Source organism: Herpailurus yagouaroundi, unplaced genomic scaffold, assembly GCF_014898765.1.
Source record: "Herpailurus yagouaroundi ecotype Mexico unplaced genomic scaffold, PumYag 190, whole genome shotgun sequence".
Classification (NCBI taxonomy): domain Eukaryota; kingdom Metazoa; phylum Chordata; class Mammalia; order Carnivora; family Felidae; genus Herpailurus; species Herpailurus yagouaroundi.
In genome coordinates, this window is record NW_024412421.1 from 20644976 (window position 1) to 20669843 (window position 24868).

At 48.9% G+C, this 24868-nt stretch overlaps 4 protein-coding genes across 7 annotated transcripts in view; 2 read left to right on the top strand and 2 right to left on the bottom strand.

Moving 5' to 3' along the window:
- HAS3 (hyaluronan synthase 3) overlaps positions 1 to 11369 on the top strand; it is a 12432-nt gene extending 1063 nt beyond the window's left edge. For 2 of the 3 annotated variants that reach the window (XM_040442927.1, XM_040442926.1), the window contains exons 2-4: positions 2696 to 3331; positions 6243 to 6344; positions 7165 to 8114. In XM_040442927.1, the coding sequence (XP_040298861.1) occupies positions 2696 to 3331; positions 6243 to 6344; positions 7165 to 8088 (1662 nt within the window). In that variant the 3' untranslated portion in view covers positions 8089 to 8114. Of the gene's footprint in view, positions 1 to 1038; positions 3332 to 6242; positions 6345 to 7164; positions 8115 to 11261 lie in introns of those variants that run through there. The other variant, XM_040442928.1, reaches the window with a different exon arrangement.
- DERPC (DERPC proline and glycine rich nuclear protein) lies at positions 10922 to 22200 on the bottom strand. Its single transcript, XM_040442929.1, has 4 exons — positions 22120 to 22200; positions 14393 to 14450; positions 14014 to 14131; positions 10922 to 13611 (listed from the first exon to the last, which is right to left on the bottom strand). The coding sequence occupies exon 4, from the start codon at positions 13388 to 13390 to the stop codon at positions 11762 to 11764; it is 1629 nt and encodes a 542-aa protein (XP_040298863.1). The 5' UTR covers positions 13391 to 13611; positions 14014 to 14131; positions 14393 to 14450; positions 22120 to 22200; the 3' UTR covers positions 10922 to 11761.
- CHTF8 (chromosome transmission fidelity factor 8) lies at positions 10922 to 22205 on the bottom strand. The gene is made up of 4 exons (XM_040442930.1): positions 22120 to 22205; positions 14393 to 14450; positions 14014 to 14131; positions 10922 to 13611 (listed from the first exon to the last, which is right to left on the bottom strand). The coding sequence occupies exons 2-4, from the start codon at positions 14413 to 14415 to the stop codon at positions 13387 to 13389; spliced, it is 366 nt and encodes a 121-aa protein (XP_040298864.1). The 5' UTR covers positions 14416 to 14450; positions 22120 to 22205; the 3' UTR covers positions 10922 to 13386.
- The window catches only part of UTP4 (UTP4 small subunit processome component), a 31991-nt gene continuing 29326 nt past the window's right edge, over positions 22204 to 24868 (top strand). For both annotated transcript variants that reach the window (XM_040442924.1, XM_040442925.1), the window contains exons 1-2: positions 22204 to 22310; positions 23431 to 23591. In XM_040442924.1, coding sequence (XP_040298858.1) covers positions 23433 to 23591 — 159 coding nt within the window. In that variant the 5' untranslated portion in view covers positions 22204 to 22310; positions 23431 to 23432. The remainder of the gene's footprint in view (positions 22311 to 23430; positions 23592 to 24868) is intronic.

Genomic DNA, 24868 nt, shown 5'->3' on the forward strand with positions numbered 1-24868 from the left:
GGACGGCCGGCCAGGCGCAAGGGAAAGAGCCCCAGCCCCGCGCACAAGTTTCCATCCCGCCGAGTGTGGGCCTCGTAGCAGGGCACACCTGTCAGCTGGAGAGGCTGCACACTGGCAGCCCCGCAAAGTTTCGGGTGTAAATTGGCGGCGTGCGTCCTTGGCTGAGGATTTTCTCCTTCCGTCATCTGGTGTGTGTGGGGGGAGAAGTGTTCTAGGGAGCTCCCCCCAACCTCGTGTCCTTGAAGCCGGGTGCGCATTATACTAGGGGGACCGAGCTCTAGCGGATCCCTTCTGAGCGAAATGGGGGTGGATGAGAGGCGATCTAGGCTACCCTTCGCCCGCTTGGGGTGGCACGGCCCCCTGTCTGGGCAGGGGCGCCCCTTCCAGAGACCGCACCAGCACCTGATTGCTCGTGGGGTCTTTGGCTGTGGAACCTTATTGGCCCTCGGTGGGGTAGGGGTGCCAGGGTAGTGCCTCCAATTCGTGTGCGGGGTTGGGGGTCCTGCCCGGGAAAGGAAGGGGCCGGCGACATCGGAGATGCTGCCTTTGTCTGCAGGCACACTTTGCCAAGGTAACTGGGGCCCAGAGGAGATGAGCGGGGCCCGGTCCGACTGATTTCTTGGGTTTTCCGTTCCTTCCCCGCTGAGTCGTGGGAAACCGGCACGTGGGTGTGGCCGGCGCCGCCTGTGCCAGAAGGCGAGGCTCAGGCGGGGGTGAGAAGCCTGGCGAGTGCCTTCCCGGCTGCATTAACCTGGTGGGCACCGCCTCCGGCATTGCACCGAGGCGGGGCGCCAGCACCCGGCAGGTTGCTGGGCTGGCCTCGGCGCCCCCTGCCCTTTCCTGCGGCGCAGGTGGGCGGCGGTGCCCAGAGGCGCCCCTTTGGCATGTAAAGTCTAGAGGGCGACGGGGACCCTTCTGGAGTAGGCGCAGCCCCGGGGTTCCCCTGGGCAGCAGGCGCATGGCGGCGGGGTGGGGATGGGGGGCAGGGAAGACTGGGAGTCCTGCAGAGGAAGCAGGCTCCCAGGGATGGCGGGGCAGAGCGCCTGGAGCCCGCGCTTCCCGAGAAGGCGAGGCTGCCAACAGCACTTTCCGGACCGCAGCTGCTGGAATGCTGTTGGTGCCTGAATCTCAGACTGATTTAGGCAGTGACTGCGTGCTCCTTACCCGTCCTATGTGGCAGGTGGTAAGGGAACAGACACTGTTCCCCTGGCAAGAAGGTGCATTTGTGTTGGGAGTGGGGCTCAGGGGTTGGTCCCAATAAGATCCAGAGTTGGAGAAGGTTGGAAGTGAGACCCCGTTGTCTGTGGCGGGTGGGTGGTGTTGGAAATGGGATCCTCCAGATGAGGCTGGTGGCAAAGAGTTGATGGGGAGGAGGCCTGGGTATGAATGGAGTGGGGGAGCTGTCCTCATCAGACCCTCCCCACTTCCCCGGCCTCCCCACTTGGATAGTCCATCGGGGCTGGAAGTGCTTCTAATTTCAGGCAAATTGTTTACCTGAGACCTACGGAGCCAGAAATCATTAGAACACCTTCTTTGGCGGGGACACCAAGTCTCAGACAACTTGGGCAAGGTCAGGCAGCCAGGAGGCGGTTGCGCTGTGTCTCAAGCACAAGTCTTCCGGTGCTGAGTCCTAGGCTCTTTTCATTAAAGCACAGCTGTTCCCAACAGGGCGCTACTGGGAGCCCTGACTTAGTGCAGACCAAACCCGTCAGCATCTCCAGGAGTGGCAGGGCCTGTGGCTGAGCACAGAGATTCCGTGCGGGCACTAGGACCGAGTGGATGGGGCTTCCCAGGCCGCCCCCCCTCCCCTCCCAGGCTGCTGCAGTGGTGGCTGCAGTTCCCTCCGACGCCCTGACTGCTGGGCTTCCAGGAGAGCTGTCCACACCCCAACTCTCATTTCCTTTTCGTCCTTGTCTGCTTTTCCCTGGTTGCTTTCCCTTTCTTTCCTGCCTCTCAAGTAAATGAGAAAAAGGTGAGAAAGCAGAGAACACAGGGGGAACTTTGTCTGATTTTGCTGTTTGAAGAAAGGGAAGCTGCCTCCTCCACCTCTTTATGTTTCCTGCTCTTTCTCCTCTTTGCCTCTCCTACTTTTTCATGGGCCTCATTGGTGCTTGTGCTTTGCTTCCCCTCCCACTGTGCAGCTCCCTAGTGGGTACAGGGCAGGTAGAAGCTCTTGGCCACTGGCTACCTCCCTGGCCATCCTCCTCTTTGCTCTCCCTGGGCCTCTCATGTGCTCAGAGCTGCCTCTGGCCTCAGGTTCCCCCCAACTGAAGCTTGCCTAGGAGAGCTTTGGGTCATGCACACCCCAGGACCGCCATCCACCAGGTGTGGATCACCTAGCTCTTTCTGGCTTTGGTTTGTCTAACAATAATAAATGCTACTCTAAATGCTTTACATATGTAATCCATTTAACTCTTAAAGATGCTACAAGGTAGAGCTGTAGTCCACACTTTACAGATGAGTTAACTAAGGGGCAGAACACAGTCACACAGACAGTGACAGAGCTGGGATTTGAACCCCAGTAGTTTGACTACCGAGTTGTACAAACAGTCTTAGTCATGCGCAGTCAGTGGCAGTGGTTTTTATTACTGGATCATTTCCCCACTTCTGGGCCAGGCCCAGAGAAAACACCCCCACTCCCATGGACTAGAAATGCTGCCTTCTGCCTGACTCCACACCTCCCTCCTCCCACCAGATGCCGGTGCAGCTGACGACAGCCCTGCGTGTGGTGGGCACCAGCCTGTTTGCCCTGGCAGTGCTGGGTGGCATCCTGGCGGCTTACGTGACAGGCTACCAGTTCATTCACACAGAGAAGCACTACCTGTCCTTCGGCCTGTACGGTGCCATCCTGGGCCTGCACCTGCTCATCCAGAGCCTGTTTGCCTTCCTGGAGCACCGGCGCATGCGGCGGGCGGGCCGGCCGCTGAAACTCGCCTCCCCGTTGCGCCGCTCGGTGGCACTGTGCATCGCGGCATACCAGGAGGACCCCGACTATTTGCGCAAGTGCCTGCGCTCCGCCCAGCGCATCGCCTTCCCTGACCTCAAGGTGGTCATGGTGGTGGATGGCAATCGCCAGGAGGACGCCTACATGCTGGACATCTTCCACGAGGTGCTAGGCGGCACTGAGCAAGCTGGCTTCTTTGTGTGGCGCAGCAACTTCCATGAGGCAGGTGAAGGGGAGACCGAGGCCAGCCTGCAGGAGGGCATGGACCGTGTGCGGGATGTGGTGAGAACCAGCACCTTCTCCTGCATCATGCAGAAGTGGGGAGGCAAGCGAGAGGTCATGTACACGGCTTTCAAGGCTCTTGGTGATTCAGTGGACTACATCCAGGTAAGCGTGCCTTCCCAGAAGCATGCAGACATGGGGCTGTGTCCGGCCAGCTGGGCCTATACTGTCCAGGGAGGTTAGGTCCAGTTTAGGTCTCTTGTGTTGAGCACACCCCTCCTCTGCGCTTCAGAAGGGCAACAAGACAGCTGCTGCTCGGAACAGCAGTCCTGGGGTCAGAAAGACCTGGGATGGGATCCTGGTTCTTCTGTTACTTAGCTCTGTGACTTTGGGCGGGTCTCTGGACTGGTATCCCACTACTAAGAAGAGCAGATCGGCGTGCGGCATTTACTGCATACCACACACCATTGCAGGAGCTTCAGAGACCATTCTTTTAATCCTCCTAGTATTCCTAGAGGATAAGTACTACTATTATTTCCACTCATAGAAGGTGAACCTGAAGCACAGAGAGGGTAAGTAACTTGCCCAATCTCACACAGCACTAACATGCAAAGATAGGATTTGAACCTAGGCAGTCTGTCTCAAGTCTGCCCTTACCCGTTGTGCTATACTGCCTCGCCACTGGTAACATGGAGATGAGTCTCTCCATGAGAAGGTGTGGTGAAGAGTAAAATAAATCATGCTCCAAAGCACTCAAGTATTGTTTTAGTTATGGGCCAAAGGGTCCTTCTCTACCCCGTGTCAGATTTGCATTTGTGAGATGGAGAGACACGGCAGTGAGTCACCCCCCAGCGTAGTCCTTCAGCAGTCTCGGCAGGTCGGGATCCTGAACAGATTCAGTCTAGCTTCTGGTCAAAACTGTCATTGACATTAGCCTGAAAATTTTATTAGGCTGATTACATAGCTCCGATTCTCAAGTAACAAAATGTAGAAAGAACTGACAGAAACCACACACATGTTGGTACCAAGTAGAAACTGCACCCAGAACCCCAGATTTTTGGTCCAGCATCCACACCGTCCGTTTCTCTGTTGCATTCCTTCTCTGCACATGCCAGAATAAATAGCGCCTGTGGTGGTAGCCCACCTATGTACCAACCCAGTCTTGGTGACAGCACGTTGAGGACCCTGATATTGAAATGTTCTGTACTGTACCCACCTAAAACTAGCTTGCCACAGACATTTTGGCTTTGGCTTTTTTTGAAACTTGCATCCTCAAATGAGTTGGTACCTTGACTTCTTTCTGTCTTCCTAGGCCCAAGGACCTCCACGGCCTTGTAGGGAGGGCTGTTGAGGCATTTGATTCTGTAGTTCATCTAGAGTCAAGGGGCCTCTAAAGCTTTCCTGGAGACTCAGAGGACACAGGAAAAGCCCTTGAGACCTGGCACATGCTCAAACCACAGGGACATGGTCATCTGCTCCCTTGAAGCACAGAATTTCCCCAGACCTGCCACACATCTTCCTTTACTGACCATTACTTGTGTGTTCTGGTGGATCAGCGAATAGGCTCACTCACACACCTGAGCCAGCCTTTCCCTTTATGGCTCTGGGCTCACTGCCTGGGGCAGCTTGGGCTTCAGTCACGTTTGGTGGATTCCAGCCTGTCTTCCAACAGTCCTTCTACTGGTGGGTCTTTCCCCGAGGGAGACGGCCCTGCCTCAGCCAGGGGGAAACCCAGGCAGGCAGGAGCTCTACTCTAACCCTGCTCTGCTCGAAAGACCTCCCTGGAGTGAAGGAAGCTGAGCAGCATGAAGAATGGGTTAGGGTCAGGGGAGGAAGTGGTCTTGAGATGGGCAGTCCTGGAAAACTTGGCCTGTAAAGTTCAGGAAGTGCTGGGAGTCCAGCACGAGGTTGGTGAGGAGGTAGGAGGGAGCAGGTGTGATGGCTCTGCCTGGATCCCCCTCCACCTTTAGCTGCTGGTCTGTAGCCAGCACGTCTTCCAGCAGGGTCGGGGCATGGGGTGGGAGGGCAGCCCCCTTCCCGCAGGATTAGCAACTTTAGTAAGAGGATTTTAGGCTTTTGGAAAGCTGAGTGTAGGCTCATCTGTGGGTATTGCTCTTTGCTCTGTTGTTCTGCCAGTGGTTATCTGGGCTCTGTGTAATTTTCTAGAAAATAGACAAGGAGTCAGCCACCTGGGTTAGAGTTCATAGCTCAGATTCAACTACTAATGGAGCCACCTGTTAGAATCAGACCATGAGTTCTCCCCAGGGAATGTGGACAAGTGGGCAGGATTTGATCTAGGCCCTGGTTGGAGGCAGCAGCTGCCAGCCTCCACGCTCATCCAGAGTATATAAAGTCCAGGTGTCGTGTCAGGATGGCCAGGTGGTGTCAGGCGCCAGACTCCAGCTCCCGCTTCCCAGAGAAGAATGCAGGTGAGGGCAGCCCTTGAACATACCGCGCCCTGACCTCAGAGACTTGGCCAAAGGAGCACAGAAGGCCTCGCAGCCCTATTAGTGGGGGGCCTATGACTGGGTAGATGCATCCTGCTCTTGGGCTGTAGGTTGTCCAAAACTGGTACCAGAGGCTGAAACTGGGAAGACCTCATTAAGAATCCTAGGAGAGCGCTTCGGGCAGTAGCCTCTGGCAAGAGCCATTTCTTGGCCTAATGTGGAGGGTCTGCCTGCCCTGGCCTAGCTACTGTACTGTCAACTGATTTCAATAATGTGTTCCTCCTTTTTTCCCAGGAACTCCAGGGAAATGTCTGGCGGCCATTTTTGTGGAGCCTGTCTCTGTAGAAGCTAAAAACTTGCCCAGTGCTAAGCCCTTTTCCCTTTCCAGGCCTGGCACCAAGTCTCCCGGGTTTGTCTCTCAGCCCAGTGGCTGTCAAACCTGGTATCTAAAGTCTCCTTTTCCTAATTTTTGTTATTCGCCGCACCTCTTGCATTTAGCATAGATCTCTTTGCTGGTAGCTGGAAGTGAATCCTAGGAGAGGCGGCTATGTCCCTGCAGCAGTGAGCAGCATGTGGTGTGCATAGGCCTGAGGTCAAAATGGGCTGATAATGCACTCCTCCCTCTACAGGTGTGCGACTCTGACACCGTGCTGGATCCAGCCTGCACCATCGAGATGCTTCGAGTCCTGGAGGAGGACCCCCAAGTAGGGGGAGTTGGAGGAGATGTACAAGTAAGAAGTAATCAGGGATTCCTGGGGGGTAGGGCCTACACTCTTCTTCCTAATGCAGTGAATACGCCTGGAAAATGAGCATCTTGAATGTCTAGTATTTTGGAAGTGTGTGTGGGGGGGGGAGGGTTCTTCTTTGACAGTTTTCACTAGTATCAACTAGTATCAAAGAACTCACTTGCTACCCCATCCCGATCCTGCTCTTTTTCAACCTGAGGAAAAAGGAAATCACTAAAGGTATGTAGAGAGCCTATGCTGCTGGGAGGAGCTCAGTATCCTGAGGCTACTGATCACGGAGGGTGCTGCTTTTTTGGGGCACTGGCGCAGCAAGCGCCTCCAAAGTTGGACCCTTCAGAAAACCCTTGTTCTTCAGGAAGTTGCCCTGAATGGTTAAGAACAGGGCAGTATGGTTAAGAATAGGGGCCACATCTTCCTCCAGAGGGTACTGCTGGTAACACACCAAGTCTTCCTGAGAAGCTTTCCGAGTGCAGAAGGGTCAGGATAGGGGGCTGGGGTGATGAGCTGCATCTTCAAGCCCTTCTCTCTGCCACCGTCCAGGTTGTTTGCTGAGATGGAAGGTGGCTTTCACTGTTAGAGCAACTTCACTGGGCCAGTCAGTGCACACCACAGTGAGAGTGACTGGGTGTGGTTGGCTCCTCCGAGCCTCAGGTTTTCTAGCTTTGGCTGGGTTAGGACTGATGGCCAGGAGTTTGAGCGATGGGATTCAGAACTCAGGGTAAGGAGGCTTCATGGTTTCTGCTGTCTGTCTCCTGGGGCTCAAGTCCTCAGGTGAGGAGGCCCAGCATCTCCGGTTCCCTTGCAGATCCTCAACAAGTATGACTCGTGGATCTCCTTCCTGAGCAGTGTGCGGTACTGGATGGCCTTCAACGTGGAGCGGGCCTGCCAGTCCTACTTCGGCTGCGTGCAGTGTATTAGTGGGCCTTTGGGCATGTACCGCAACAGCCTCCTCCAGCAATTCCTGGAGGACTGGTACCATCAGAAGTTCCTGGGCAGCAAGTGCAGCTTCGGAGATGACCGCCACCTCACCAACCGAGTCCTGAGCCTCGGCTACCGGACTAAGTATACAGCACGTTCCAAGTGCCTCACAGAGACTCCCACCAAGTACCTCCGGTGGCTCAACCAGCAGACCCGCTGGAGCAAGTCTTACTTCCGAGAGTGGCTCTACAACTCACTGTGGTTCCATAAGCACCACCTCTGGATGACCTACGAATCAGTGGTCACAGGTTTCTTCCCCTTCTTCCTCATTGCCACAGTCATACAGCTTTTCTACAGAGGCCGCATCTGGAATATTCTCCTCTTCCTGCTGACGGTGCAGCTGGTGGGCATTATCAAGGCTACCTATGCCTGCTTCCTTCGGGGCAATGCAGAAATGATCTTCATGTCCCTCTATTCCCTTCTGTATATGTCCAGCCTCCTGCCGGCCAAGATCTTTGCCATTGCTACCATCAACAAGTCTGGCTGGGGCACCTCTGGCCGAAAAACCATCGTGGTGAACTTCATTGGCCTCATCCCTGTGTCCATCTGGGTGGCAGTCCTTCTAGGGGGACTGGCCTACACAGCGTATTGCCAGGATCTGTTCAGTGAGACAGAGCTAGCCTTCCTGGTCTCTGGGGCCATCCTGTATGGCTGCTACTGGGTAGCCCTCCTCATGTTGTATCTGGCCATCATCGCCCGGCGATGTGGGAAGAAGCCAGAGCAGTACAGCTTAGCTTATGCTGAGGTGTGACACGGCCCCCAAGCAGAGTGGGAAAAGTGCAATGGGTAAGGGAGGGAAGGGGAATGGAAGAGAAAAGATGGGGTGGGAGGGAGGAGGGAGTGCTGTTTTAGTTCGTCAATGGTCCAAAGGACAAATCTGAAGTGCAAAGAATGGTGACTGTACTATGGCCTGGGGCAGTTCTGCTTAGAGGCAACACCTTTCCAGCTCAGGGGGCGACTTGTTTTCATGCCGCATGTCTGTTGGCCTCTGCGTGTGTCATGGCCTCTGGGAAAGATTCCACTTCCTGCCCCGGGATCCAAACGCAACCCAGAAGTGTGCTAAGACAATTAGTTCCAATCAGTGGCAACTTCTGATAGGTAAGTGAGCAATGACAGCCTGCGGAAAGGGGTTCTCTTAGCCCATCTGAACACAACCAGAGGTGGTGGGAGAATTTGAGAGATCTGGGCTGGCTAGTATGTGTCCCCCACCCTCACCCCCAAATCTAGCTATCAATGCAATAAGACTGTGCCTGATACAAGGCCCAGAAGCCTGATCTTTGGGCATCAGAAAACAGGGTCCAGGAATGGTGCTTTATTACATGACATACTCCATTCCACATCTCAACATCCCAAGGATGAGCCAAACTAGCAGAGAGTTAGCACTGAACTCCTTTTAAGTGTGTATGTATATATACATAGATGTTAAAAATGAAAGTTTGCCAGGAGGAACAAAGATTGGTGGTTGTGCTAAAGGCCATGGCCTATATGGGGGCCTTAGGCTGAATGGAGCTCACCTGAAAACTGCCCGACATCTAGATGAGCTTGTCTGTGATCTCTGCTGGGGAGAGGAAAGGTTTTGGTCATCTACCAGTAAGATTAAACCCCAACGTGCTCAGAAAAGAAGTGAGGGCTTGGGTATCTGATCCTGCACACTCCTGAATTCCTCTCTCAAACTCAGCTCTGAGTCTAAGACAGCCTCCACTTGGCTTTCTTCAAGGTGATGCACCAAGTCACCTCGTCCACCTTCCTTCTCATTTGGTAAGTTTTTCAAGTTAGCAACTGAGGCAGAGTCTGGACTCTCATAGCCCCTCTGCAATAAGCAACCCTGTCCTCAGCAGGTGGGGGGAAAAATGATTAGGAGCCTCTGACCAAATTAGCCACAATCTTGCAAGTGCTTATACAGATTCCTTAGCAGCTGGCTAAGGGTGCATGACTTTCAGGCTACAGATCTTGACAATCATGTCCAGTGAAAACCTTTTCAGCGTTCCCTAAGTGAAGCCTCCAATCCAAGCTGGTCATCTTTGAAACTGTCCATTCTCTTCAGTGGCTTCTCAAGGAGATTCTTACAGCGAAGCTGTGGATAGTCATTATTGCATTTGCTTCTTTCCAGAAACCAAACTCGGAGAATGGAATTGGTTCCTAAATCCTAAGGTTCTTGTTTTCTCTCTCACGCCCCTTGAAGCTTTTATTTCTCTGCCCTTTTGGGGGGGGGGGGAGTGCGGGGGGAGCGAGGGAAAGCATTTTCTAGACATTTGCAATCCACGGACAATTCTCAGCTCTTGAGTTTGAAACTGGGAATCTTGACTAAGCCTTTGACTTAGGGGTTGCTTGCTTGCAGGTGTACTTGTGCTCTCCGAATGTCCATTCTTAGCAGGGCCTGCTAGCCCCTCAGAACCAGCACTGAAGTTGACAGGAGTTGAAGGGGCAAGACTCTAGTGTGCCCAGGTGCTTCCTACACAGGAACAAAGTGTGCTCTGAGCCACAGATTGGCAAACCCTGGTGCTTTCCTTCATCTCCCATGAACGCAAGGGTTTTCCAGGTGCAACCAACATCGCTACATCACACAGACCTCGAGCTTCTGAGAAGATTGCTGGCCGGTGTTGGGTCCAACCCATGAAGGCTGGGAAGAGGCAGCAGGCATTTGCTAAAGGCGGTTGTTCCAGGCTCTTGCGTGTTTTTGCTGGCCAAGTAAACTATTTTGAGCACTACAATGGAGGAAATCCGGTCAGCCAGCCAACTGCAGAGCTCACACTTAACTAAGGGCTTGTTTTTCTTCAGCTTTTACTTGAAGGTTAATGTCGGATGGATTTCCAGATGGAGAACTGGTTGTCCTACCATCAGCTCTGCCTTGCACTGTGGTTTTCAACTTTGCTCAGAACAAGGGTAGGCAGGTACAAGTAGTGGGCTCACAACGTTTGACCTCGACTGGTTTTTCTAAGTTATTTTGTACATTTTTCAGCAGCGAAACCAAACTGGGTCTTCAGCTTTATCCCCGTTTCTTGCAAGGGAAGAGCCTTTATATACAACTGGGCACATTTTGGTTTTTCCTCATTGAGAATTTTAAGCCTTTTGTATTCTTTCTACAATAATTTGTAAACATATTTATTTTTACTTTTTTTTGTTTTTGTTTTTTACTTTTCAGGTCAAAATTTTATACTGCACTTGTCAAAATAAAGATTCTCACATAATGCTGGTTATCTCTGGACTACTTCCTCCTTAAACTGGTTTATTCCATTTCCAAAGAGGTACTTGAGATAGAAATGGTTTTGTCAAGGTAGTTGCAGTGAAACTCGAAACAGGTAAGTGTTCACAGCTGCCTCTGGACCTGGGGAATACAGCAGGCCCACCTTACTGTTAACTGCACACCTACAACGGCCCAACTTTTGTTGAAGGTGGGCAAGGTCTCTGGTGAAATTACTGGCAGACAAGGGAGTCCTGGCTAAGGTAAAGGTCACTATTTCCTCCTTGAGTGACAGCATTTTATCTGGCAGATAATACAGGACTGTGGCCAGTCTATAACAATGAAAAGCACTGGGTAAAATTCCTTTCCTGCGAAACAGGTAACTCAATGGAGTGACATTGGCAGCCCTCTCATCCCATTTATTAAAGAAACAGTAAGAAAAGATACAATGCAGGAAAAACACCAACCATCCTTTCACCTCAGGCTGAACGAAGCACAGTGATTTCTCCCCTTCATCCCCCCCACCCCCTACCCCAGTTCCCATATTCCCATTGACGTCAGTTTAAATTTTGAGGTTCTCTGATCGGGAGTACTAGTGGAGAGGGAATTAGGTGAGCGGTGGAGCCTTGATTCTGGCCTCCTCTGAGTCCCAGGAGAAGGAAGCTGCAGGCCCAGTTAATCAAGCAAAATTGTATTTGGTGGGTCTTTGAAGTGGTTGCCCACCTCCCTGTTCTGTGTTCAAGCCCTCAGGGAAAGGTATGGCAGTAGAGGATGACCAGGTCCAAGCTGCCCAGGGCAGAGCTGCTGAAGCATGGTCCGTTCACCATTGCAACAGTTCTAGAGAGCAGTGAGCTGATTCTCCAGTGGTGAGCAGAGGACTACATATGAATTAGGACCTGCAGGCCAATGTATCCCTGAGGAAAAGTCCACAAGAACAATTCAAGAAACTAGTAAGAAACAAGGGGCAGAAAGCTGTGGGACAAAAGCACAGCAGGCTTCTGGAGGGCTGGAGATCCTTTCTCTCAAGGTCAGGATCATTCCCACCTGCGGTAGTCCATCTCTCACAAGTAACATTTCGCCTTCAGTCAAGAAAGAAGCGGAGGAAAAAGATGGCTCATTTGAACTTGAGCCCCAGCTATGGTACTTCAGACTGTAGCTCCAGATCTACCCTTTTACCTAAAACACAGCTCCTGCCCAGAACCACGGTGCCTGGAAACCAGAGTGGTCCTGGAGAGAAAAGTGTTTAAGGGGGTAACATTCCATTTGGGTACATTGTAGCCATAGGACCCCCTGGTCTGGGGAAAGCAGCTGGGTTTGTGCCAGGGAGGTTCCCCACTCTAGGAAATGGGACCAAAGTCTTGCTCACAGGGCCATTCATCCTTGGAAAGGAAGCTGGGTTTAGACCCAGGGTCCCAGTTGGCCTTGCAAAAGGAGCTGGGTTGATGCCCACAGGGCCTGCTGGAGAAGAGCCGAGGGGCCCAGGAGCTGACCTGGGGAAAGTAACCTGACCAGGGCCTAATGGGCCAGTAGACCTTGGGAAGGCAGCAGGACTTGGGCCCTGCAAGCCACTGGCCCTTGGGAAGTTAGCTGGGTTGGGGCCTAGTGGCCCAGAGGTTCTTGGGAAAATTGCTGGACTTGAGCCCTGGAGGCCAGCAGACCTCTGGAAGGTAGCTGGATTTGAAGCCAATGTGCCAGAAGACTGAGAAAAGGCAGCTGGATTCAGCCCTCCTGAACCGGTCCCCCTTGGAAAGGGACTGGCATTTACTCCCATGGGCCCAGCTGGCCTTGAAAAATGAGCTGAATTAGGGCCTATGGGGCCAGGAGCTCTGGACATGGGAGATGGATTTGGCCCTGGAAGGCCAATTCCCCGAGAACCAGGACCCGAGTTTGGGCCCATGGGGCCAGGTACTCTTGCCATAGAGGATGGGCTTGTGCCCATGTTTCCAGAAGCCTGTGAGAAAGCAGCTGAATTTGCTCCTAATAGACCTGCTGCTCTTAAAATGGGGGCAAGATCTAGGCCTTGAGGTCCAGCCATCCTTAAGTTAAGACCAGATCCCGTGCCCAGGAGGCCACCTGCTCTGGTGTCCAGATTTGGGCCTGGTCCCAGGCCACCTGCCCTTGGGTTGGGCCCAAGGCCTGGGCCCAGGCTATTTGCTCTTGGGTTGGGCCCAAGGCCAGGGCCTGGAAACATACCTGATCTCGGGGCAGGGTTTGTACCAACGAAGCCTGATCTCAGATTGGGACTGGGTCCTGGTCCCAGGCCAACAGGCCTAGGATTAGGAGGACCATTCCCAGAAGGCAACAGGACACCTGCTCTCAGGTTGGGCCCAGATCCAGGGCCCATGGGGCCGCCACTTCTGGGGTCAGGACCTGTTCCCAGGAGACCACCTGCCCTTGGGTTGGACATAGGACCTGGCCCCGGGAGACCCCCTAACCTTGGATTAGACAGAGGCCCTGGGCCTGGTAGAGCCCCTGCCCTTGGGTTTAGAGATGGGCCTGGGCCTGGACCTGGGCCCAAGAGGCCACCAGGCCTTGGGAAAGAAACTGCACCTGTGCCAGTGGGATTCATCCCTCTTGGAAAAGAAGCCATGCCTGGGTCACGAGCACCAGCAGGGAAAGGTGCTGGATTTGAAGCCAATGAGCCTGATGAAGTTGGAAAAGGCGATGGGTTCCTTGGAAATGGGGCCAGATTTCCACCAAGAGAACCAGTTGCCATAAGGAAGGGATCAGAGTTCATGCCCAGCGGGTGACCTGTGTTTAGGACAGGACCCCCTTGTGGTCCCAAAGAACCGTCGAGTCGTCCTCGAGGTGGCAACTGAGCACGAGTCCAAGGAGTTGGCCGCTCTCTAGGGAAAATCCGGGGTTCTTTCATACTTTCTTGGGGACGTTGGTGATAATGGGCTTGGGGCGAGTTTTGAAAAGGATCTTGTTTTTGATGAGTGCTGTCACCAGGTACCGGGTGCCAGTCTTGCAGCCAAGCTCATCACAGTCCTGCTCCCCAGGAGTGTGTTTGACAAGGACGGCAAAAGGTTTCTCCAGGTGGATGATTTTTCCATACAGGATATGATGCCCCACGATCAGCACAGGGATTCCCTTTAGCAGAACAAGAACGAAACGCCTAAGGTTCAGGGCAAGGTCATAACACTCAGGTGCCTTCTAGAGATGCTCTTGGAAGGCAATGCTGGCACCTCCACTCCCTGGTTTGGCTCTAACAATATTGAAGAGCCACACCAGGCAACCACCCTCATGCCCTTTTTACTCTTTCTAACCCCAGGTAAGAGAATTTCCACTTTTTAGAACAGTGACTTTTCCAGCTTCCCCAAAGCTAAATTTCCCTGCTATTGCAGGGTTTGGGGGAAAACAAGCAGATACATTAGATTAGCTAGACCTCGAATAACAAACCTGAGGGCAGTCCTCACTCTGGGTCCTGGGAGCACCACCTTGGTGTAGCTTGCTTTCCTGAGGCATTAGGCAGGGAAAGAAAAGTCCCCTCACCTCAGTGGTGTAATGTAGGTCTCCCAGGAGGTTTCCAGCTAATCCAGTGCTGTAGCGAGCCTCGATCTCCCCCTGTAGCTCCATCAGCACCCATTCTGCCAGGCCTCCAGCCCCAGCACTGCAAGCAAAGGGCTGGCGGTTACAATATTTTTGAGGGGTGAAGGATGAATAGTGTCCTACACCACCATTCAAGGCCCAAAAGAACTTTGTTGAGCATAAGTTCTTGGGAAATTAGGCAGTGCCAGGCACTGAACTAGAGACTGAAATGCAAGGACGTGTGCAAGATGCACCTGAGAACCCCAATTCTTTCAGGAAAATGTCAAACCTACAGAACCCTAATCATTCAAGCTAAACAAAAGAAGTCTCAAAATGTACTCACCTGGAAATAACAATTTGCACCATGAGCTTTCCGTCTTTAAAAAGCAACTGAAAATAAGCTGTAGAGGAAAAAAAATTTTAGGACAATAATAATGATAGCTAACATATATCACGTACTATATGTGAGGCATTTTTCTAAGTGCTTTAGACAAATTTTATTTCACTCCCCTAACAACTCTTTTAAGATGTAAATCTTTTTGAGTTGACACCGTACCTGTAACGTTGCTTAAGACCACCAAAGGTCAATAGTGTGGAAAGTTAACACGTATTATACTTGTGTTCAAGGTCACATATTTACTAGTCAAAGAGCCAGAATTTGAACCCAAACATACACTAGAGCCCACACTGCTGACCACTATGCTAACTTGCCTTTCTCAAGGATGTTCTATTTTCTGTTCTGTTTTTTTTAATTTTTATTTTTGAGAGACAGAGTGTGAGTGGGAGAGGGGCAGAGAGAGGGAGATAGGATCCAAAGTGGGCTCTGTGCTGACAGCAGAGAGCCTGCCCGGTGCAGGGCTCAAACTCATGAACGCAAGATCCTGACCTGAGCCAAAGTCGGACACTTGAAGTCAGACTGAGGTACCCCTAGTCTGCATGTTTCTTAAGAAATTAAAGAATTCATTTAGATTCTACATTTTCCTTTGGTGATGATATACACCTCATGTCTAACACTTTGGTTATGTTTCAAGGTTCAAAAGACCTTCTTTAACAAAAGCCAAGAAACGAAAAAGTCCTTCAGACAACTTTAGTGAATGGTAAGCTGATTTCTAACATGACTCTCATCATACGCCTTGACCATCTTTCACTTTGGTACTAAAATACCCTGATACTCCATCAACTTTCCTTTTATACAACAGTACCACCTGGTGGCAAGTTTGTGGTACTCTAAAAGAATGGGTTAAAATGCATTTTTGCCTGAAACAACTATCTTCACTTGTCTTTCTAGAAAGGATACATTCCTGGGGGGTTAGGGGGATAGGGAGAATTTAAACTACGGGTTCTGTAGAAGTCCTTCCAATGAATTGCTAGAACTTAGCGGAAAGTTAGTAGTCTAGTGTTTACTAGTTGTAGTACGGCAGGTTAATAGGTGTAATTGTGCTCAAGGTTAGCAAACAACAGATTAATTTATGTGCTGCTGAAGCAAGCACGTGCAAACACCAGATTAAAAAGTTAAACAGGTTTCTTCACTGGTATGTTGACCTTCATTTTGGATCTTCAGGGAAAAGTATGTTGCCAAAAGCCTTCCAGGACAGCAGAACCTCTACTCTTGAGCACCAAACACTTTGGGAACATAAGGTCAGTCAATTCACTGGTCTTAAATTCAGATATAAAGAGTAGCTAATATTTATTGAATTTGTATTACGAATCAGATGCTGTTCACACATAAGAACCTAGGCCTCGTGACTTTATGCTACACCCATCATAATCAATATGCTCCCAAAGGAGAAAACCAAGTATCGGTGAGAATGAAAAGGCACCAAAGCATCAGGCAGGCACTGCATACGTGGAAGAGCTGATTAGAAGGGCAAGGGGGAATCAAGGAATCTCTGAGTAAGACAGACCTTCCGCAGTAGCACCAGTTGTGGCACTGCTTGAGAACAAATACACCAGGCTCAAGGGCAAACGTCTTGTGACAAGATAAGGAGGCCCTACCACTACCACCCAGAATAACCAAAAGAACTGTTAAAATTCTTCTAAGGTTTCCTGAAGGAGAAAGGATTACAATTTAAAATCAGAAGACCTAAAGTCAGGTTCCAGCCTATAAGTGTAGAAACTCTTCACTGTGTCATCATACACAAGTCACTTAATGACTATGGGGCTACCATCCAGATTACCTGACTCATTAGCCTACTTTGAAGACCACATATATGCACAAATGCTTTAAAGATAAATAGCTAGTTTTTTAGAGAAGGGAAAAAATAAATCAGTATTTCCACACTATAATTGTGACTGTAATTTAGAGAATGGTAGGTATACTTTAGCCATGAATCAAAAAAGACTTAGTAACTAGAAACTGAAGTTGGAAGGTTTCTAAAGGTTAATAAATGCATACAGATTAAAGGCTTCTTATAACTAAGCTTTTGATGACTGATAACGCACTACATATTACTTGATGGGTCTATTTATAACAAAATATAGGTACTTTGAGAAACAATTACGTGTTCACACAGATACACAGATTCTAGGAAGACCACAGCAAGGAAGGAAATCAATCTTTAAGGTCTCTGGAAGCATGTTTGAGACAAGTACATATGGGCTGCAGAAATATTTTAAGTGTATCCCACATTTCCCGGAAAGTTTCCTGTTAGAACAGGAATTGACAACAGTGGCCTAAGTGGGCAAAGGAAAATAGATGCCTGATAGCTGGGCCGGAATACCTGTACCTGCGTACTAATCCCTGGTACTTAAGAGCACACGCAGCTTTACCCACTATGTAGGAAGCCCTGCCTCAGTAGATCTCCAGACACTGGCAGACATCCAGCAATGCTCCTGAAAATAAAAATTCCCTGGCCTACAGCTCCACCATCTTCACCATCCTGCTTCTGTACCTAGTCAGGCTGGTAAAAATTTGTGCTAGTCCTACTGGGATGCTGCAGATGTGAACAGGAATGAAGTTCATTCCTACTTATAGAAGTCTAGCTCATAGGAACCTATACACTGGCCTGACTACATTTATGTACACGAGGATGTATTTACCAAGGTAGTAAGAAATGTAGGAGAGGGCATTCCTTTAGCAAATTTTAAAATTCTACTCTTTAAAAAAATTCATTTATTTTTGAGAGAGACAGAGACAGTGTGAGCAAGGAAGGGACAGAGAGAGGGGGAGAAAAAGAACTCCATCCTGCCAGCACAGAGCCCAATGTAGGGCTCAAACCCACGGAACTGTGAGATCATGACCTGAGCCAACAAGAGTTGGACTCTTAACTAAGCCACCCAAGTGCCCCTTAAAATTAGATTTTAAAATAGCCTATCAGAGTGCCTGCGTGGTTCAGTTGGACTCTTGATTTTTGGCTCAGGTCATCCTCCCAGGGTTGTGGGATCGAGCCCATTGGCTCTGTGCTGAGCATGAAGCCTGCTTAAGATTCTTTCTCTCTCTCTCTCTCTCCCCCCCACCCTCACATTTTCTCAAATTAAAAAAAAAAAAAAAATTGGGGGCCTCTGGGTAGCTCAGTCAGTTGAGCATCACACTCTTAATTTTGGCTCATGTCATGATCTGGAGGTTCGTGGGATCAAGCCCCGAGTCAGGCTCTGCGCAGATAGAGATTCTCTTGGGATTCTCTCTCTCCCTCCTTCTCTGCCCCTCTCCTACACACTCTCTCAAAATAAACATTTAAAAAAATGTTTTTAAATAGCCTATCACCTGAATTTTATTATTCCTTCCTTCTCTTGCTCCTTGAGATTACTCCTGTCTGCAACTGTTCTCAGGGTCAGAGCAGGCAGATCTACCTGGTACTTCATTGAGGACACACTTGATGGAGGCAACAGGGAATGTGTATTTCACTTAATGTGGAGTTGTCTAAAAAGGATCTGAGAACATGCAGCCCAATCTGTCCCTATTATACCCTTGACAATATGCAGGTAGTAGGAAAATGAAGAAGTGAAAAAGTATAATGCAAACCAAATCCTATTAGTAATAACAGATGTAACATTACAATAAATATTTCCTGTAGAACAAAAGAAAAATTTCTGAGTCTTCAGTTTCAACTAATTCCAGCAATAAAGACAACTAGAACAATTTCTACATGTTTGTTTTAAAACACTGTGTAGAAATTGCAGATTTATCAAAAACAACATTTAAAGACACAGCCTGAAGAATACACTCTAGCAAATCATGAAACTAAAAGGAGTCAATGGAAGAGCTTGTTTGCCACCTCTTTCTCAACAGTATTGAGTTTAATCCCAGATCTGGCTAGGACCAACTAACTTACTTTGGTTTAAGAATAATAATTCTAAGTTGACAATATGTGTAACTGTAGAGCCAAGGAGAATTTTGTGATTCACTTTTTAAAAGATGTTTAATTCACTGTACTTCAGAGTGGAGCCTCATAGGCTACAGCTAGAGTGTGGACCTGAAGAGGTGGCAAAGTGAGGAGAAAACCCAACCTCTTTCCCCTGAAATGAATTATTTTGACCCCCCCCCCCCACTCCCACATCTCAACAAAGGGGTATTTTTTTCTGCTTAATTTTTCTGGGCCTTCATATAGCTAAATAAACAATACATAATTCTGTATTCCTAGCTTAGTCAAGTGACTTTAGCTCCATAAAAGAAATTTTAAAAGCACTTTATACATTCTAATTAACTCTAATTTTTTCCCTTAAAAAAAAAAAAAGCCCTTTGTAGGGCTTAAAAATTTCTAGAAATGGCTTGCCCCAGATCATCCCCAGTCTTCAGATGTGAAGCTAGTCTGGAGATCCTGGGTAAAATCAACACACTATTGTTTCTCAGGAACAGTGGTCCAGATAATTTCGAGACCCCTGAACAAACTACAGCACAGCAAAGGAACCAGCATTCTTAAAACCAATCTGGAGCTAAAATGGATTGCTACCCAAAATTCAAAAGATTTAACGAGAACCAGACCAATCTGGGATGTACCTTATTTAGAACTATCATTTGACTTCTACCTCTATTTGAACTTAATTACTGGTAAAGTTATTATTAAAAACCTGAAAAATCAGAGTGCAAACACAGTTTAAGAGGAAAAAAAAAATCCAGGCATTATGATATAAAAAGCTTAATTTCTCCCATAGCTAAACTTTTGTGGACACTTATCTGATTTTATCATTTAACTATGAAAACAACCCTAATGATGCACACACTTATTCCCATTTTATAGATGAAGAAACATGCTCAGAGAAACTAAAGGTTAAGTAACTGGTCACGCAGCTAGTAAGCGGTAGAGCTGGGATGTGAACCTTAACGCTTCCACAATATGGCCTCTCCAGCAGTCCTCTCCCACAGCCCCTTGAATACAGTACATCTATATCACTTCTGAGTGTTTTACAGATATTAGCCTTTCTCATGTCTACAACACACCAAGTAAGTAACCTACACAACTTGCAGCCAAAGCTGCTATTACATCTGTGGGGTAGGTAGTTGAAAACAAGCCTTTTTATCATATTCAATTGCTGAAATTTAGATTTTTGAAATCTCTAGAGATCTACTCAGTGTCACCTCCAGGATTCAAAATTTAGAAGGCAAAATGAGCCAAAAGAAGAGAGTACATTCTTTGTCACTGCGTTTCTTATACTTTGCTTTCTGAATTGTTAAACTGTTTTAAAATATTACTGCTGTCTTACAGAGAACTGAAAATGAACGAGCAATGAGCCTCATAATGATAACTGCCCCCAAAATACAAAGTGGTAGAACAAAGTGTGGTATAGATTTAACAGAACATACGGTTTTTACCCAAATAAGGGGACTCAAGGGTAATTACAAATTAAGTTTTACTAGAGCTAAGTAGTATTTTACAAATTTTCATTACACCTTTCAATGCAAGTTGTATGTTGTTTTTTTTTAAATAGGAAATAAAGGCTTAAACTTTACAGTTCTCAATATAAAAATTTTTGTTTTTTATTTAAAAAAACTAAATCCATGACACAAAGTGTTTTCAAATTGCTAGGCCAACACTTAGCATTTACCAAACTTTTATTTAGTCCCAGGAATGTTTGTTGTTTAGAAATGCTGTGAGAACTCAAGTTGTCGGACCTGGATTCTGTCACTTACCCTATATATGACATGGGAGTAATCTAACTTTGTAAGTTTCAGTTTCCCCACCAACAAATGGGGCATAAGAAAGAACCTATCCCAAAGGATTGTTGTGAAAATTTAATGAGGTTATGAAGGTAAAATCCTCAGAACAGCGACTAAGACGTGGTATGCCTTTAGGGTCAAACTATTTATTACGTGGGGAGGAATGTGACATTTTCTTAGTATATGTCCAAAATAATGTCTTAATACTATACTGTATAATTATTAATGTTTACAGTGGACTAAAACATCCAGAAAAGCAGCAGGTTATCAGAGTAAAACCAAGTTTACATAATGTGAGAACAATTCAACCAGGACCGTCAAGGTTCACCAAACTGCTTCAAGGATTAAGTTCTGAAAGGGTTTTTTTTGTTTTTTTTTTGCTCTAAAGATCACTATTTCTCTATGTGCCTTTCCATTAAACCAACAATTCAGGAAGTTGTCATATATGAATGCAGGTTATTTTTATTAACAGTGTCATTGTGGTTTGTGACTGAAGGATATGGTCTAAGTTTCAAAGGGAAAATCTTGTCTCTTGACAGGCTTATGTCATTAACCGCTAAAATTCGGTTTCTAAATGAGAAGCTTGCTCCCCTCCAAAGAGGGGCTATGGAGGGTGGGTGGAAATGAATGCTTCCAAACTTTTCATTAGTGAAGAATGTGTTCAAAAACATGTGTGGATACTATGCATACACGTGGTACTTTCCCATCACATTTTAGGATTCCCATGATGGAGGGAATCAGTTACTGGTATTTGTAGACAATGGGTGAAAAAGATGGCTTCAGTCGATCTGAGTTACTCCAGTTTTCTCCATCTTCTGCTACTCTGCAGCCCCATCTGAACCCTTCCTCCTCTTACTGTAACCCCCTATCTACCCCAAAGCCCATCCTTTCTAGCCCTGCTTGAAGTCTTACACTATCCGGGATTCTCCGCCCCCAACCGGCTCCCACTTTCTCCTCCCTCATCCCTGACCCCCTCCCATCCCTTCAGTTACAAACACTTCCTACTTAGTCCCGCCCACTTTCTGGGACTTCTCGATCCGCTTTCCCTCTCTTCCCCAACCCCCTCCAGTTCACCCCCAGACTTTCGGTGGGATCTCCTATCAACCTAATTAACCCTTTCTCCTACCTCCCAAGGAAAGTATTCTTTAAACTGCATTCCTCCACACCCCTCACTGGAGTGATCTTCCAAATTGTCCACCCTCCTCCCAAAGATTTCTCTTTACACGTCCTTCTACCACCCTCATTCTCCAGATCTTGCCCTGTTCCTTCTTCAATCTGAAGTGAGTGCTTAGCTACTCCAGGACCCCACCCCACTCTTCCCCAGTCTCTCACTCCGCCTACAAAGAACCTGGAGCACTCTTTCTTGCAACCACCCTCCCAATTACCTCTACCAGCAGCTTCCCCCCCCCCCACCGCGACTTAAAAATGTCCCCTCGAACAAGCCTCACAGCCCCCCCCCCCCCCCAGTCCGCTTTCTGATATGCCCGCTACTTCCTGGGTTCCAGTTCTACCCCGCTCCCGCAAGCCTCACGTGCTGGACTCCCTCCCCACCCGGGGAAGAACCCCTTCCCGCACGTACCTCGAGGTTCCGGCCCGCGCCGCCCCCTTCTCCGTCCTCCGCCCGCGCTCGGCCACCCTTTCCGCCCTTCTCTCGCTCCGCCCCGCTCGCTCCCTTCCTTCCCTCCGCCTTCCGTCTCTACACCGCTCCCTTCCCCCACAATTCCCGGCCCTCCCACCCCGGGGGCTCCTCTGGGCTCGCCCCCACCTCTCCGCGGCTCTCTTCGCTCCCCTCCCCCTTCCCGGCCGCCCCTCCCCCGCCCGCGCTCCCCGCCCCTCGGCTCGCCATTCTTCTCCTCGAGCCGCGCGCCCCACCCGGCCCCAGCTCCCTAGCTTCCCGCTCCCTCGCACCCTCGCCCCCAACCCAGGCTCAGCCCTCAATCCCCGCGGCCTCCCGCGACCCCCGCCCGCGGCCTGACCTGCAATGGCGGCCGCCGAGCGCGGCGCCGCGCGGCCAACGGGCGACAACCGAACCTCCCGCCGCCGTCGCCGCCGCCGCGAGCACTGCCTGCGCACTTCCGGCCTTGCGCCGCGAGCACTTCCGGGGCAGAGCACGCGAGCGCGCGCGCACGTGGGGCCGCGGTAGAGAGAGACGAGCCCCCAGCCGTAGGTGAGTTGAGGAAGGGGTAAGTTTAGCAGCGGGAGAGAAAGAAATTTGAGAGGCTGCGGCCTGCTCTTGGCAAACGCCGGCGGAGCTCGCTGTCCCCCCTGTGCCGTGGGTGGGTGGGTGCTACTCGTAGATTCCCGGAGAGAGAAGGGGCGGCGGAGTTCTAGCGCGCACTTCAGACGCCTTCTTAGCTGGGCCGGGCCCGGCGGAACGCGCCTGTTCTGCCCGCGCGTTCCTAACGTTGAAGAAAGACGAGCGAGCGGCGAACCAGACCCGGCCCCTGTCTTCACCGAGTGTGTTTGTTGGCGGCGGTGTGGAGGGGATAGTTGACAGATGCCAAACTAAGTCCTGTCGCTTCTTTCCTTGAGGAGCTCTCGGTTCTGCCAACCCCATGAGTCCCACTGTCAGTCACTACCTTAGCTTGAGTCTGTAATTTGGAAACTTAGAGTGCTATAAAGTTAGAAGTGTTCGCTAAAATGCAGATTCCTAGTCTACCCCCTTTCTCTCCTCAGCCAAGAGAGGAATTCTGGAGCTGTGGAGTAGGACCCAGAGTCCTGCATTTTTAAAAGCCGTTTTTCCATATGGTTTTGATGCAGAAATTCTGTGGACCGGGCTTTGAGAGACCCATTTAGGCTGTCAATATTTCTTGCTTTTTGCGAGTATTAGTGGTGTTTTCCAGGAGTACCTTAGTTTCTGCCTCGAATACAACCGGTCAACTCTATGTGCCTCCCTTCCTTAAAGTGCACACACCCAATTAGAGAATGAGGTTATGTTCAGTATTTTGTCATTCTTCTTTCCCAGAGTACTTTTCTTCAGGTAATTGGCAGGATTGTTAGGAGTCTGGGGAATGCTCTGTGTGTCGATCTTTTAATTTTTCTGCTGAAGCATCCTGAGCTTCTGGAAATAGTTTGATAGGTTCTTGCGGGGGGGGGGGGGGCGCGAAAGCATCATTAGTTAGATATTCAGAAGTGAATCTCAGGTACAGTTAGACTCTTCCATACAGGATGGTGATAATAATACACGTGATATACTGCTGTTAACAATAGTGAGGAACAATACAGGCGACACACTGGTGTTAACGTTTCACAATAATGACCCTTTTTCTCCCTCCCCCCCCCTCCAGGAATGGGTGAATTTAAGGTCCATCGAGTACGTTTCTTTAATTATGTTCCATCAGGGATCCGCTGTGTGGCTTACAATAACCAGTCAAACAGATTGGCTGTTTCACGAACAGATGGCACTGTGGAAATTTATAACTTGTCAGCAAACTACTTTCAGGAAAAAGTAAGTCATTTGGAAGCCTGATTTGGTGTTACTGAGTTAATTTTCTTACTAAGTTGAATTCTACAACGTGTATGTCTTTTGTGTTGAAGGATTTCAAAAGAAAGTGACTGTACTCTCTCTGGGTTATTTAGAACTATATAACATGTGTAGTAAATATGCAATCTCTTGACTGAGCTCAGAGTTTTGATCTATAACGTTGGTTAGAAAGAAACCTAGAAATTATGGTGGCCCACTGTCTGTTGGAAACTGAGGTTTGCTGGATCTTTGGAGCACAACAAAAAAGGGAAATTGTCAAGACCCATTGCTTTATAATCAGTCTCTGCACCAGTGCAACTTTGGTAAGGTGGAATTTCCTGCTGGGGTTGTCAGTACCTATTTCATTGTCAATTCAGAAGAAACAATCCTTTTTTTTTTTTTCTTCTTCTTAAGTTTTTTAATTTATTTTTTGAGAGAGAGAGAGAGCGCATGGGCGGGGAAGGGTCAGAGAGGAGAGAAAGACTCCCAAGCAGGCTCTGTGGTGTCACCACAGAGCCTGTTGCAGAGCTCCATCTCACAAACCCTGAGGTCATGACCTGAGCTGAAATCAAGAATCAGATGCTTAACCGACTGAGCCACCCAGGTGCCCAGAAACATTTTAATATCAAACTTTTTGGTGACGATGGTAGGAAGATGGATTTCTAAGTTCATCTGAGAGAATGTAGACTGAACTGCCTATAATTGGGAGTAAAAGTAAAATGCCATTTGGGTGTATGCAGAGAGCTGTTATAGCAGCATATTTTTCAAAAGTACTGATTACTGATTGCAGGTGCAACAAAATAATTCATTTTACATTAATGAATGTGTATTGCCCTAAGCACTGAATGGATGCCTATGAATGGGTAGATGGATAAATGCATGAATTTAGTGCCCAGCAGTTTAATACTTGGAATTAAGGCATCCTGTAATTGTTTCTAAATGAATGAGTGATGAGTGGCAAGTATTAGGCATTATGACAAATGTCAGAGGCCATACATTGAAGGAGCTCAAAGTCCAGTGGGGAAATAGAAGTATACAGTTTTCAAAGAGTAGGTAAATTTTATGATAAAGCTAAGTACCAGAGCAGTCTAGGTGGCTCAGTCTGTTTACATCAGACTCTTATTTTGGCTCAGGTCAGGATCTCACAGTTCGTGGGATCAAGCCCCATATCAGGCTCCACATTGACGGTGTGGAACCTGCTTGGGGTTTTCATACTCCCTCTCTTTCTGCCCTTCCCTGCTCATGCACGCACATGGGTGTCC

Excerpts from the sequence above, each read along its gene's own strand:
- DERPC (XM_040442929.1), bottom strand. The coding sequence starts at position 13,390 with ATGAAAGAACCCCGGATTTTCCCTAGAGAGCGGCCAACTCCTTGGACT.
- CHTF8 (XM_040442930.1), bottom strand. The coding sequence starts at position 14,415 with ATGGTGCAAATTGTTATTTCCAG. Across the intron at positions 14,132-14,392 it reads GTGCAAATTGTTATTTCCAG|TGCTGGGGCTGGAGGCCTGG; the intron begins GTGAGTACATTT and ends CTTTGCTTGCAG. Across the intron at positions 13,612-14,013 it reads ACCTACATTACACCACTGAG|GGAATCCCTGTGCTGATCGT; the intron begins GTGAGGGGACTT and ends GTTCTGCTAAAG.